Source organism: Athene noctua, chromosome 4 (genome assembly GCF_965140245.1).
Source record: "Athene noctua chromosome 4, bAthNoc1.hap1.1, whole genome shotgun sequence".
Lineage (NCBI taxonomy): Eukaryota > Metazoa > Chordata > Aves > Strigiformes > Strigidae > Athene > Athene noctua.
The window spans coordinates 3108124-3121588 of NC_134040.1; the positions used below are offsets into that span (position 1 = coordinate 3108124).

General features: G+C 41.6%; 1 protein-coding gene across 2 annotated transcripts in view; it reads left to right on the plus strand.

Annotated features, from left to right (window-relative positions):
* Nucleotides 1–13465, plus strand: part of SLC4A11 (solute carrier family 4 member 11) — a 93796-nt gene that overhangs the window by 63930 nt on the left and 16401 nt on the right. For both annotated transcript variants that reach the window (XM_074904264.1, XM_074904265.1), the window contains 7 exons: nucleotides 2795–2920; nucleotides 3713–3826; nucleotides 4723–4855; nucleotides 5168–5241; nucleotides 9811–10060; nucleotides 10822–10928; nucleotides 12090–12258. In XM_074904264.1, coding sequence (XP_074760365.1) covers nucleotides 2795–2920; nucleotides 3713–3826; nucleotides 4723–4855; nucleotides 5168–5241; nucleotides 9811–10060; nucleotides 10822–10928; nucleotides 12090–12258 — 973 coding nt within the window. The remainder of the gene's footprint in view (nucleotides 1–2794; nucleotides 2921–3712; nucleotides 3827–4722; nucleotides 4856–5167; nucleotides 5242–9810; nucleotides 10061–10821; nucleotides 10929–12089; nucleotides 12259–13465) is intronic.

The window sequence follows — 13465 nt, forward strand, 5'->3', positions numbered from 1 at the left end:
AATTCAAGCCAGTAAAATAGAACTGTCATGTTGATGAACATAATTGCTTCCAATTTCAATGTGTAGATGTACCTTAATTTCAAGGGATTGCTTCTGTAATAGTCATCTACGCAAATTTCACAGCTGGACTGAGGATTGATTTTTTTTTTTTTTTTTTTCTGCTACAAATTCACATTGTGCGGTTGGAGTGACACATTTTTCAATGGCTTTATGAGCCTGCTGCAGATGAAATGCCATCATAATGCAGCACACCTTCTTTTTAAATGAAGTAATGTCAGTCTCTGGGTTGCAAATAGACTCTGAAAAATGTTTCGCCAGATGTTGACTTTAAAAAGGCAAAAGTAAATTGTGGTTAATGCTGGATTTTAGCACTTGTCTCAGGTGAATCTGTGCAAAGAGGCAGTATTTGCTCATGATATTAACTGCAATTAAAGAGTGATTAATCATGTTTGTGAGAGTATGTTTAATCTGATGTAGTTATTGTCTCCATTATGAAGTGAGTTTTGCTGCCCACCAGAAGGGATTCTTTGCTCCTTGGATATCATCTGGCTGATTATGGGCTAAAAAAAATACTGCTTTGTACTGGAAGTCTTGGACCCAGCCATGATGTGGCATAAGGGCCTCCATCATCAGCAAGGACTCCTGCTGCTCGCTTTGCAAGGATTGAAGCTGAAACTAAAAGCCACACATGAGCTTTTGTGATGCTTTTCAAGGCTGCTTCTTTCCTTCTGCCATCTAATACTATGGTTTATCTACCTGAAAGGTTTTTTAGAAAGCACCTCATCACTTGTGTAGCTTTCTCTGCTCAGCAAATGAGCCTTTTTTTTTTTTTTTTTTTAGTGTTAGTTGCTTCTCTGGTCCTGGTTGTCTATGAATGATTTCAAAGCTTTCAGTCATCATTGCCTCTGACCTTCATCTTGTAAAGATTCTTTTGTCCAAAAATCAGTATTCTGGAGTGGCGCAGAGTCCTCTGAACAAGGATGTGGCCATCTTTACTGCTAAAACTACCACTTGGTCTACCGTTTGCCCTGCCAAGTCTTTCCTTTTTTCTAAAGGTCTCAGGCACTTGGGAGTGTGAGGTAGGAGCCTGCAGCTGTTGGACTTGTGATCATATGAGAAAGCTTCATCTGCAAGAAGTATATTTCAGGCCCTTTGGTTGCCAAGAGTGGTCAGGAATGTGGTCTGTGGTTTCTGAATCTTCACAATAAATTTGAAAGGAATCTGCCTTGAAACAGCTGGTCCTAGGACTCCTGGAAGGTCAGGCTCATATTTGCATGCTTGAGATGTTTCTTGTCAAGTTTCAGCCCCTGCCCTTTTTTTGAGGATTCTGAGCATCAGAAGTCCTACTTACTGTCTGTTCCTTTTGTGTCTGCAAACAGGAACCATCACAAGGTGTCCCTTCTTCATGCTCTGCCTGTCCATTACACATCACCTTTGAGTTTTGGTTTTTGCATCCTCCTGTCCTTATCTCTGCACTGCACATGGTGCAGAAAACAGATGTTAGATAAGAACCCAAAGTCATTGAGTGAGATTTTTTTTTTCTTTTTCATTCCAGTGATACAGTCAGTCCGTTGTGAGAACATCCAGCTTTTCTCCATGTTGCACCAACAGCCTCTAATTCAAAGCACTCCCTTCTCCAATTCAACTCATTGGCTTGTAGCTCCCTCATCAAGGGACTAATGTTACAGAGGCTCAGATGGGTGTTTGAGAGCTTAGGGGCAGATGCCTGTGTGGGAATTCACTGTTCAGGAGGCTTCCAGAAAGGAGAATTGGGCAACTCCAAGCTTGTCCAAGTGTCTCACAGCAGGAGTATCATCAAGGATGGTGACACAGACAGGTTGAAGGCTGTTACAAGGTTTTCTGTGAGAAGGCCCTCTGGTGTATCCTTTCTGAAGAGACTGTTCTGTGGAAAAAAACGTATATTCTCCTTGAGCAAATTCAGCTATTGTCATCTCTCATCCTTTCTCTTGTGTGATGTGAGCTCACTGGGGACGGACATCAGCCTGAAAACAGGAAAGGGAAGCTACTTCAGAGGCCCTTAAATTCATATTATGACACTTTAATTCTCTTTCTGGCTGCTTTTGTTTTGGCCTGGTGTGTTTTTTCCGATGGAGATGAGAGGGGGTGAGTGGATGGAAAAGAAAGAGGCCATTCTTTCAGAAGGGCTTTTTAAAAGCAAGACTCTCAATGTACGCATTCCTGACCTCTTGTGCTATTTGTTTTTGTAAGTCTGCGAGCCCTAATTGGCTCAGCATAGCATATTATTGATTCAAGCCTATAACCTCAGATTTCTGTCTAGGGAAAAATGAAGTACTTCATGTTTTTCTGCCCAAGGCATCATGAGTTGTGAAGATGAGTGATCATCATGAAGCTTGTTAGGGGCATAGTCCAGAATACCTATGAAGTTGGTATTAAAAAGGCAGGGTACGTGGGGTTTATGAACCCTAAACTTATGATCTCTGCTTTGATCCTCTTCCAAGCTTTTGGGGCTGGCAAAACTGAACAAAAGGCTTCCAGCATTTCCTGTTTTGACAATGGCAGAAATGTCTGTTGAAGCAGTCTGGTGGCATGTTGCTGCTTCTACTTCTGGTCCCAGGTGAACAGAGCAAGCACGGGTGTGCAAAATCAAATGTTCAAGACCTACCTATGCGTTTAAGACTGAAGCATGGACTGAATTTCTACTTCTGCCTTTCAACATGAAAAGAACTAATGGTACACATGGCTGGTTTGAGTAGGGTTTCAATGCTTTACAGATGGGCAGTACTAACATAACTTTTGTTATGGTTTATACTAGGTGTTATTGGAAACAACAAAGCTATAGGAAAATACATCACAACTATGATCTTTCTGTATTTTGCCTGCCTCCTTCCATCCATTGCATTTGGGTCACTCAATGATGAAAACACCCGAGGAGCTATTGGTAAGTTTATCAGTTTTGCACATGTTATAGGATTCAATGTATTCAAACTGGGTAGCTCTGGTTATGGAAAGTTTTGGTAGATTTTATTTACTGAAAAAAAAAAAAAAATTGAAGGCTTTTTTCTAATTTTCTAATTACATTTTCTAAATGTAACAATTGTAACCTTCATGACTTTTTCTAAGACTAGAAAAATTGAACACTGCTTAGGATAATATCATCTGAACTTGGATGCATGCAGATATATGCTACTGTATTTTCAAATTATGCTCACTTTATAACTGTGCAGTTATCTGTGCATTTTTCCTAGTACAAACTCATGTGCATTTGAGCTGAATTTGATGCCAGTATCCAAATCACTGGTATAGCAGATGATGCTTTGCTCTATCCCATTTGTGGCCATGATGCAGTTCCTACTGCTGTTACAGTTCATAGGAGTCTTACTTTATATCTTGTCCTGAAGGCCTCCACAAATACTGGTTATGTTTTAAGAACTGTTTAAAATAAAAATTAAAAAAAAAAAAAAAAACCAAAAAAAAACCCCACAATAAAAAACCCAAACCAAGCGAAAAACCCCCACCCAACTTTCATAGTTCAACATCTGGAAATCTGGTGGCATCTTAAATTATTGGTATAAGTTTACTGGCAAAGGGTCACTTCTTGCTTTCACAGCGTCTCACCTCTTTATACCCCCTCTAAGCATTGCTCTTACTTTCAAATGGTTGGCTTATCCTCCTTGGTCAGGGAGGTGTTTGTTAAAAACCGTGTGTTTCCATCCTTTCTAATTATTTGTAGATGTGCAGAAGACAATCGTTGGCCAGTGTATTGGAGGGCTGCTTTACGCACTCTTCTCGGGGCAGCCTCTAGTTGTACTCCTAACCACGGCTCCTTTAGCACTCTACATTAATGGTAAGTCTGCTGAACTTGTACGTCGGGACCGATGTGATTGCCAGTGGTGTAATGGGACTTTGTACAAGAGCCTTGCAATCCTGGTACAGCTTTGCATTTGTTTAATCAATACGAAAAGGCTGCTTCTGTTGCTGAGGAAGAGGGGAGGAATTTGATTCAGGTTTAGTTAAAGTTGTTTTCTAAAAGAATCATCTCGCACGGAAAAAACATGTTGGGAAAATAAGCGTTTCTTCTGCTCCAGGGAGGAAATCCTTTTTAATCTGATGGTTTTCTCATGTGGCTGCATTAAACCAACTTGAGGATAAGAGCCTAAGACAAATTTTTTTGCTGGTTAGGGTTTTTTATATTTTTTTATTATTGGTCTGTTAAGGTGTGATCAGTAGCTTTCCAGTTACAGCTGCAAGTTGGTGTTACTGAGCCAGAGGTGTAAGAGAGAAAACTCAATATCTGTAAGAACAATTAGATGGGCTGTGACTAGCCTGAAGGGTTTAAGATGTGAAGGTTTGTCCACAATGCAGTGACCGAGTAAATACGGTGCAAAAGCATGTATGAGATCCCTTGCTCAACAGCATCCTGAAATGTCAGCGAGAGCAAAATCCAAGGCCTGATTTTTGTGGCCTTGATACCTAGGAAAGATAATTTTGAGCAGTGTGAGAGTGTTTTCTTCCGAGTGCTTCTTCTTGTTTCTAGTGAAGGAGGGAGATGGGGAAGGGGAGAACAGTTTAGGTTGATCCAGTGTTCATCCAGGAGCATAAGAAGAGGGATTTAATGGTATCTGCCATAAGTGCATTGCAGCAAAGTCTTGAAAATGGTTCTTCTGGCCATCAAGCAGATGAGAATCACAGGGTGGTCATGTCAAAGTTTAATTTGACATATGAATGCGTCATTTTTTTCAGTCATCCGAGGAATCTGTGATGACTACAACCTGGATTTCAGTGCTTTCTATGCCTGGATTGGACTGTGGAACAGCTTTTTCCTTGTGATGTACTCCCTCTTTAATTTCAGCCTTCTGATGAAGCTCTTCAAAAGGTAGCTATTTTCAGGAAGTTGTATTTTGATCAGATTATTCAGCAAATGGAAAAATTATACATTCCACAAGCTCTGTAATTACAAACTTGCCACAAAATGTATTTTGTGAGATGAGGCTAGTATCATATCAGCTTATTGTTCTAGCTTGAAAGAAGCTTTTAAAGATTTACTGGGTTTTGTTTCCTGAGTTGGAGTCTAACTAAACTTGGTATATTTTAATGTAAATGCATGAATATGCTGATTTTTTCCTTTGAATGGAGTTGAATGCAGACTCTGCTAATGGCTATATTAATTCCTGGGATTTTTCCACAGGTCAACAGAAGAAATAATTGCACTTTTTATATCCATCACGTTTGTGCTTGATGCTTTCAAAGGCATTATTAAAGGTAAGTCTCGCAACATTTTTTTTTCAGTGCACATCTCTGCTTTGCTTCCTTGTCAGAGCGAAACACAAGGCTGCAAATATGCATGATGTTTGCTTGTTCTATGTTCATTCAGGGTCTTCAGGAAAAAAATTGAGTGTTGGAGATGGAAGCAGCCCTGTGTCAGCAGTTTATCTGGATATGCAGAATTTCTATCAGCTCAGATTTGAGTTAGCTGAAATAGAATTAGTGTCTTAAATGGAGAAACCATATTAATCTTGCTGTGAAAATCTTGCCCTGATACAAGTCTCTTTGGTCCTGGTAAAAAAAGAAGTCCAACTTTAAATGCAGTGCATCTAGACCTCTTTCCTTGCCATGTTATTAAAAAAAAAAAAAAAAGGGAGTTGGGAGGTGGGTTGTGACTGCCCATACTTACATGAGCTCTGAGATCCTTCAGTGGCAGCATAAGGACTGCAGTGCTTTCCAGCATGCTCCCAAAGCTATTCAGCCCTGTCCAGCTACTTGCTCCCCACTTCTGGGTTCAGTTCTAGGTGAGCATCCATGAGTAGCTGTAGGGTTTAACAAATTTCTACAGCGTCTCTCTTTCTTCTGATTGGGATTGGCTGGAGGTATTTGTGAAGGTGAAATGTTAGCAGAAATGCTATGTGAATGGTAACCTTTCTGTTCATCCCAGCGATGAGTTGGCCAGCTGTCCGTTCTTTGTTTTTCATGACCTATTGTCCAACAGCCCTAAGGTTGGGCTATCCTTTGAAATCCTTCAGGACATACCTGAGCACACTGAGCACATCCCTTCTTTTCAAGATTCTCAGGCTTGGCTCATTATGGTATCTTGCATGCAAGGAGTACACCTTCAAAGATCAGGTTTGACACTGCCAAGCAATTTGAAGCAAGATGCTTCCTCGCTTCATTGGGAATCCTTAATTTCACTCCTTGGGCATATGCTTTGTGCAATCACAAAGGTGTTTTTTTCTTCTGCAGAACACTTGCATCTTTCAAATATCCTGCTTAGGTAAAGCTTAGTGAAGGAGAAGCTGTTCAGGGATAATGTACTTGCTCCTTGCTCTCTATGTAGCTGTGAGCTTTGCTTAACGTGTGTTGTTAGTGCCTTAGTCTGGAGGCATGACACAGTCTCTTTGTGGCACTAGGGTGCTCCTCAATGGAACATTCAACTGCTCTATTAAAATCAGCAAATGCAAATGTTCACAGTGCTTCTGTAGTAGAGAGCTGATTTCCCCTAGCAGGGGCGTGGGGTGCAGGTTAAAGGTACAAAAATCCATTGATCTCGGCCGCCAAACTTTTAGGAATATGCAAGAAATATCTCTGAGTATTGCAGCGGGGACAGGAGAGGATCCTGGAACTTAATTAGCGTTATTAGTGCAGTTCTCCCTTGTACCTGGGAAGAGCTCAGTTCGTAGGAACATGGGTAACAAAATCAAACCAAAGCTCGGCTCATTTGCCAGCTCACGTTGGGTTCAGCTGCGCATCGGAGTGTTCAGTGCATCCACAGATGGGACTCCAGGTCCAGCCACGTTCCCAGATGCAGAAGGGCACCGATGCTGGCAGGCAAAGGCTTTATCCTTAACCCTCTCAGTGCTTATGTTTAAACACATGACACTAGTGTGCAGCTCACAGCCACATGCTCATCTTTCTTTCCCAACTCGTATTTTGTAGCTGGAGGTGATGGTTGCTGCTGCCATCTCATCCTCCTGCTCAAAACTTCGGTTGAGCAGTTAAGTAGGAAGAGAAAGCTGGCATCTTCTCCATGCTGTTAAATGTGTCCTGGGAATGGTGAGCCAGCTGACAGTGACTTTGGGCTTCCTGCATGCCCCGGGACATGCTGATCTTGCTCAGAAATGTTTTCCTCGGTCTGTTCATAGATTTTTCGCAAGGTACTCATACGTGTGCAGGAAAGAAGGGGGGAGGGATGCAATACTGTACAGAGGAATCGAGCCATGTGCGTTCACGCTCTCCTGGTGACACTTTGTTTTTGCCGTGTGGCCCAGCCACCGAAGCTGTGTGTGTTTGATCTTGACATCTGCACTCTGCAGGAAACAGCAGTGAACCGGCTGGAGCAAACAAAGCGAGTTGATGTTGTTGGAGGGAACTTGAGAGCGCACTAGGTTTGAGAATGGCTCTGTTTCAGCGAGGGCACCACCTGCTTTGCTCTCTGAATGTAGTCAACAAGATTTGTTTAGCTCGGTTATTAAAAGCAAATTATAAATCTGCAGGAACTAAATACTCTTTAGCAAGCCCGTGGTGCAGGACAGAGCTCTCCACTAGCTGTCTTGGCACCTTCTCATCGCTTTAACTAAAATACAAGAGTAAAGTCAAGTTTCTTCCCTATATCCAGGATTGAGTGGAGCAATCCTACCCGGTTTTGAGGTGGCTGTAAATTGAATTGCAGCCTGAGAGGTAGTGTACATAGATGGAGTCAGGCCGAACACAGGGCATCAAGGATGTGCACAGCCCTAAATGTATTATTGCAGCGTAGCCACGTGGGAAACTGAGAAAAGCCAAAGACCCCACCTTGTTTCTTACTCGTTCAGGTCCAAATCTAAATACGGAGGCATGCAAATGCATTCTGCATAGCTGCTGGGTTGTGCATGCTGTCAGTTTATAATATGCTCAGTAATTTTATCTGTCTCTAGGACTTACTAGGACTTAGTAATGCTTAGGGCAAGCTGAGATGGTGAACAGGGTTTTAGCCCTGGCCAGCTGCTGCTTCCCAGGAAATACTGCCATCATAATTTCTGACAAAATGTCCTTTAATGTTGAGAGCCAGAAACGGCAAATCCTCCAACAACCTGTTCTGTGCTGGTGTGTAGGTCACAGCAGTCCTCTGTGCCTCAGTTTACCTGTTTGCAAAGCAGGCATGGGTGTCCTGCCTGGGCTGGACACAGCTGCGAGGATGGAGGGAGGAAATGATAGCAGAGCCTTTTCCGTAGCAGGTGATGCAGAAATACGCAGTGCTAACAGAGGCTGTAATGAGATTGCTCCTTGCTGCGCTCTTAAAGCACAGGAGAGGTTCCCCCAATGATCTCTTCATTTCTGGCTGCTACTAAGAGCAAATTGAAAGGTTAAGTCTTGAACTAAACCTTCTATGATCTTTAAATTTATATACAGAAGTATTGAATGTGAAGCAACTGGTCTTTTTTCTAGTGATCTACATGCCCTATTGACCCCATCCACTTGTCAAATGCCTGGACTCCTTTTAAAATATAAAGGTGGTACAAGAAAGATTATTACTGCTGGTAAAACAGCAGCATGGCTAAACACGGGGCATCATACTCTGGGGTGAGCTCCAAACCAGCAGGAACACAAACTGTGCTTTGGCCAAATTCAAGGGGGTTGCAAATACCATTTGTGCTTTGCGATAATGTTTGAAGTTTGCTTGGCTTGTTTTCGGATATTTAGAATTACCGTTTGTTTTTTGCCTGCTTTCCCTGTACCTGCTGCAGATAAAAAAGCTGAGGTGCTTGAGCTTTTCAGAAACTTGATTATTATCTGGGTGTGGGGGGAAATGTGAGGACCATTATAGCCTGAGTTTCAGACTGTATTTTTGCCTAAAGAGGATGATCCTGACCTAAAGTTTTGAGTTTCCTTATGCAAGGCTTGAAGAGATATTTTCACTAAAGTGAGGAAAGGTAGAGGGACTGCAAAGCTCTGACATGGTGGTTTCCATCCTCCTGTATCTTCCATGGGGAGAGCAGCTGCTGCCTGCTGCCATCCGATCACAAAACATGGGAGTACCAAGGCTGCAAAGCCCAACTCCCATCTGCTGGTTTTCCTTGCTCCTTGTGACCCCTCAGGCCAAAGAGGTGAAATCATCCCCAAACCACTTCTATATACTTGGAGCCAGCCAATGCCATAGAAATGGGAACACAGCTGTCTAAATGCTCGAGAGCAAGAGTGTATTTACAACGGTTAATTACTTACACAAATGCCTCTGAGCTAATCTGACACATTTATGGACCGTTCCGGAGGCATTATTGGGCGTTTCATTTGTCCACATTTGCTTCAGGTGCTCTGTAACTCTGTTTCAATTTGCAGTGTAAATTTAAATGTTCTGCCAGGTTTTGCATCATCATCATCAACACTTACCGTTAAAATCTGGACCAACCTTGGAGGAAAAGTAATTACTGTACATCTTGTAGTCGACTTAAGGATCTGTGCAGCCTGCCTGCTCTTAATTTTTTCAGAAATCCTAACAGAATTTGTTTACCTGGCTGATGAAATTAGGTGTCTATATACATATATGGAGTTTTTTAAGAGCAGTGATTCCAGTGCTAGGAATTGCATAAATAATTAGCTTTGGAAATCTTTACAGTTCAAACTGTTGTTTAGATCAATTTAACTTTTACCTGTTAAAGTGAAAAATCAATTTTTAAAGCACTGGCTTCTTAAGAGAAGCAGCTCTCCTGATTTCTTTTCACTGGTTTGAGGGGTAGAGCTATAAACCTGGTGAAGCATAACGTTAATACTGCATGATCAAGCAAGAAAGAATCACTTTATTTTACTTGCTTTGATTGTCACAAACCTATCCTAATGCTTGCCTGTTGGTTGTTTGTACAGTTTTTAAGAAATATTACTACCATGGGCGCACAGGAGACAGTTACTTGGAAAAAGCACGAACTGATGCTATTCCAAGCCTCGGCATCAATACCACCTTCTTGATGAATTCATCAGTGAGCAGATCCATGTCCCTAGAGAATCAAACAGGCACGCATGATGTGCACTATGGACGTGAAACTGCCGTCCTTAGTCTCATGTTGATGTTGGGTACCCTTTGGCTTGGTCATACGCTCTATCAGTTTAAGAAAAGGTGAGTTACTTCAGCCTTAGAACTCAGACTACTGATTATTTTCATATTACCTGTGAGGAATCGCTAATGGTTTAGATCTTAATTTTGTAACCCAGAAAAATCAGGTGGAACTCTTCCATTAGTGGTGGTGGAAGCCAAAGCCAGAGATGAACTTGGCTGGCCACCTGGAAAATGTTAGCAGCAGAACAAAATGTTCAGTCCCTGGACGATGCCCTTCCGTATTTGGTTTGGCGTCGCAAGTGACTTTTTAGAAAGCTTTGGGTGAACCATGTATTTCATGTTGGTACTCCTGTAACTCCCCCCAAATAGGCATTGAACAGTTTTGGTGGGCAAAAATCCCTGATGGTCCTGGAAGGTCTACTGGGAATATACCTTCAGCGTGCTCTTGGGAGTCAAATGCCCAGCTCTAATTTGGGTTTTACTCCCATTGCCCTTAAAACTCTTCATTTGAAATGCTTGAGTAAGCGATTGAACTAAAGTGGAAATGAGACACAATTGGAGCTTGGAGGGTTTTTTTCTAGCTTGAATCTTAGTTTCTTGTTTCTTTATGGGTTTTGCTTATGCATTCATCAACCTTCAAAGGCTGTAGATTCCAGAGGATTTAAGGCTGAATTAAAGACCAATTCTTCACTCCAAGTATCTCTTTAGAATTGCAAGATTGGACTGAATTTTCACTTGTTAAAGCATTAATGCTATCTGGATTGAGCGATTGTCCCTACAGTGTGGTGTTGATGGAAATTTTTTTTGTCTTTAAATTGCAGCCCATATTTGCATGCGAGAGTACGTGAAATTCTGTCCGACTGTGCCTTACCGATTTCAGTTCTGACTTTCTCTGTTGTGGGTTCCTATATCTTCAAGGAAATTGAAAGTAAGTTATATTTTTATTCTCTGGAGTACTGGGGTGTGTAAAAAAGAGAAATTAAATTCTAGGAAGGTTAAGCTAAAAATTAGCAAATTTCTTCCATAGAATCTCACAAAAAATGCATGTACTTCCCACCACCCCAAGAGCTCAGATTTCCTCAATATTAGGTCTAATACATTCAAAACCCTAATCAAATGAGGCCAAGTGAAGTTTCTGTCTCTAGACGAGTTATTCCAGTGCGTGTCTTTCATTTCCATGTAATTTAAAGTATATATCTCTTACAATAAGGAGGATCAACAAGTTCTGGCAAAGAACAAAGGGCACAGTAATTAGCAGGCAGGAAGGGTTGTTGCCAGTCGTACAGACGTAGAGTTGATGATCCCAGTCTGTCCTCTTTGTCTCCACTTTACGTTTTCCTAATTTAGGTGAAATGATGCAGAGCATCTGGGCAGTTCTAAGTTACACAAGGAAATCTAAAAATGAGACGCCATTCATTGGCCAAATAGATCAGCTTTTCCATATCAGGAAGCGATAATGGGGACAGGAATTGCATTGTCCTGTGGTGACGTGAATGGGTGATGTGAGGAAATGTATGGAAACAAATAAGAAATGGCTCTTTTTTTTTTTTAATGTGATGGCCATTCCATCCAGTTGGATTGTAAAATGATGTGTGGCCATGTGTGATTTATCCCTAGTCATGGATTTCTTCCAATGGCAGGAAGGTAGGGGCATTTTATACTAAAACGTCTTGCACAGATTGTTGGATATGAGGAAGTTTCAAACTGCCTCTGTCAGTTGATTAACTGACCACAAGGACTATGCTGCTAGTTAGAAATAAGATTTTTCTAATCTAAAAATGCCTTGCATCTATGGAAAACAAGTTTCCCTCTTGTTTTGCTCAGATGTATGTAATGCCTCGCTAGAACTAGCAGTAATCTGTCAAATCAGGATGGCAGCCAAGTTCTAAGAGGATGGAGGAAAAAAATAAACTGGAACAGCCAGATGAGCCCATCTTCTATGGCCTTCTGGCTCCCACATGCCAGAGCATCATGCCTGGTTTGCTGCATTGGTTCCAATAGTCTGTGGTGTGGGTGGAACATTATTTGAATGCATGTGGATGGTTGGACAAGAAGATGCCTCCTAATACCATTCTTCTCCTCCTTCCAGTGTCCAAATTTAATTACAACCCATCTGAGAGCTTGTTCGTGCTGGCCCCGGTCCAGTCCCTCTCCATTGGGTCAGTGATGAGCGCCATGGGGCTGGGGTTCCTCCTGTCAATGCTCTTCTTCATAGAGCAGAACATCGTGGCATCACTCACAAACGCCCCAGAGAACAGGTAATGCTTTTGGTACTCCTCTTCCTCTGTGGATGGACGTCCTCTAGTCTCTTCCTAGCGCTGTTTGTCCAAAACTTGTCTGAGTATCAGAAAAGATATTCAGGACATGTTCTTCAGAACTTCTGTTGTCATAGATGGAAGTAACTCTACTGCTTAACTCCTCACTGTCCCCAAAATATAATATTGTGGCAGTGAGTCAAAACCACAAAGGATTAGTGAAATCTCCTCAGCCTATGTCTTCTTTGCCCCCTTGTGAATGTTATGTAGCTATTTTATATGGTTTGAGTCTGTGAATGTACCTCCACATACTTAGGGGAGTGTCTGATGCATGTGGACACTTGCACTGCTCTTGCAGTACGGAGAGTTTTTTGAAAATGAAAAGTCCATGACCTGCATAAATGTCGTAGCATGATACGCTGCAGCTAAGCAGCAGAAAAGAAATGTTGAAGCTGTTAGTCTCCAACTGAAAAGGTGGAAGTGAAACAGTATGTCTGATAGGTCTGATTTATGTGCAAACTTGAGATGTTGCACTATTAAAATATTCCATCTGATGTTTTTGTGCCAACTGTAATCAGATACGATATCAAGAATGAACGTGTATGACTTTTTCCAGGGAAACCACTGTGTCTCAGAGGATTTTTTGCTAATGTGATGCGTGGGAGGGTTCTCTCCTTGCATAACATACATTAGCATTCTCCATGCTGTAGCTGGAGTGACACTGAATTAGGGGAGAGAAGACAAGCTCAAATTCAGTTACGCTAATTTGGTTTTCTTTGACCAGTTGATTTTCCCTGTTTTATTATATCCCTTTAAGTGTTGCATAAATCTGTAATGTAACTGGGTCATCTCTTTCCTAATATGAGTTTCTTCTAAACTTTTGGTGTTTTCCACTAGGGTGTCTTTAAGGAATGTTAAATATTCTTTGGAGTACTTCAGAGTGTTTTTCATAATGCCTTGTTACAGGGCTGAGCTTATGCTGATCAGGTATCCTGGCATGAGTTTTTAGAGATGGAAAAACTAGGACTTGACACCTTCTGTCTGTGGTGCCATCACAGAATAATTATACCAGCCAAATGGAGAACATGCTGTTGGGTGTCTTACCAAATGTAATGATTGCCTCTTGTAGAGGAAAAAAACCCCACAAATGGGGAAAAGATAATGCTTGCCTGACAGTACACTGATGTGCTTTGGTAAAGAATAATCACAG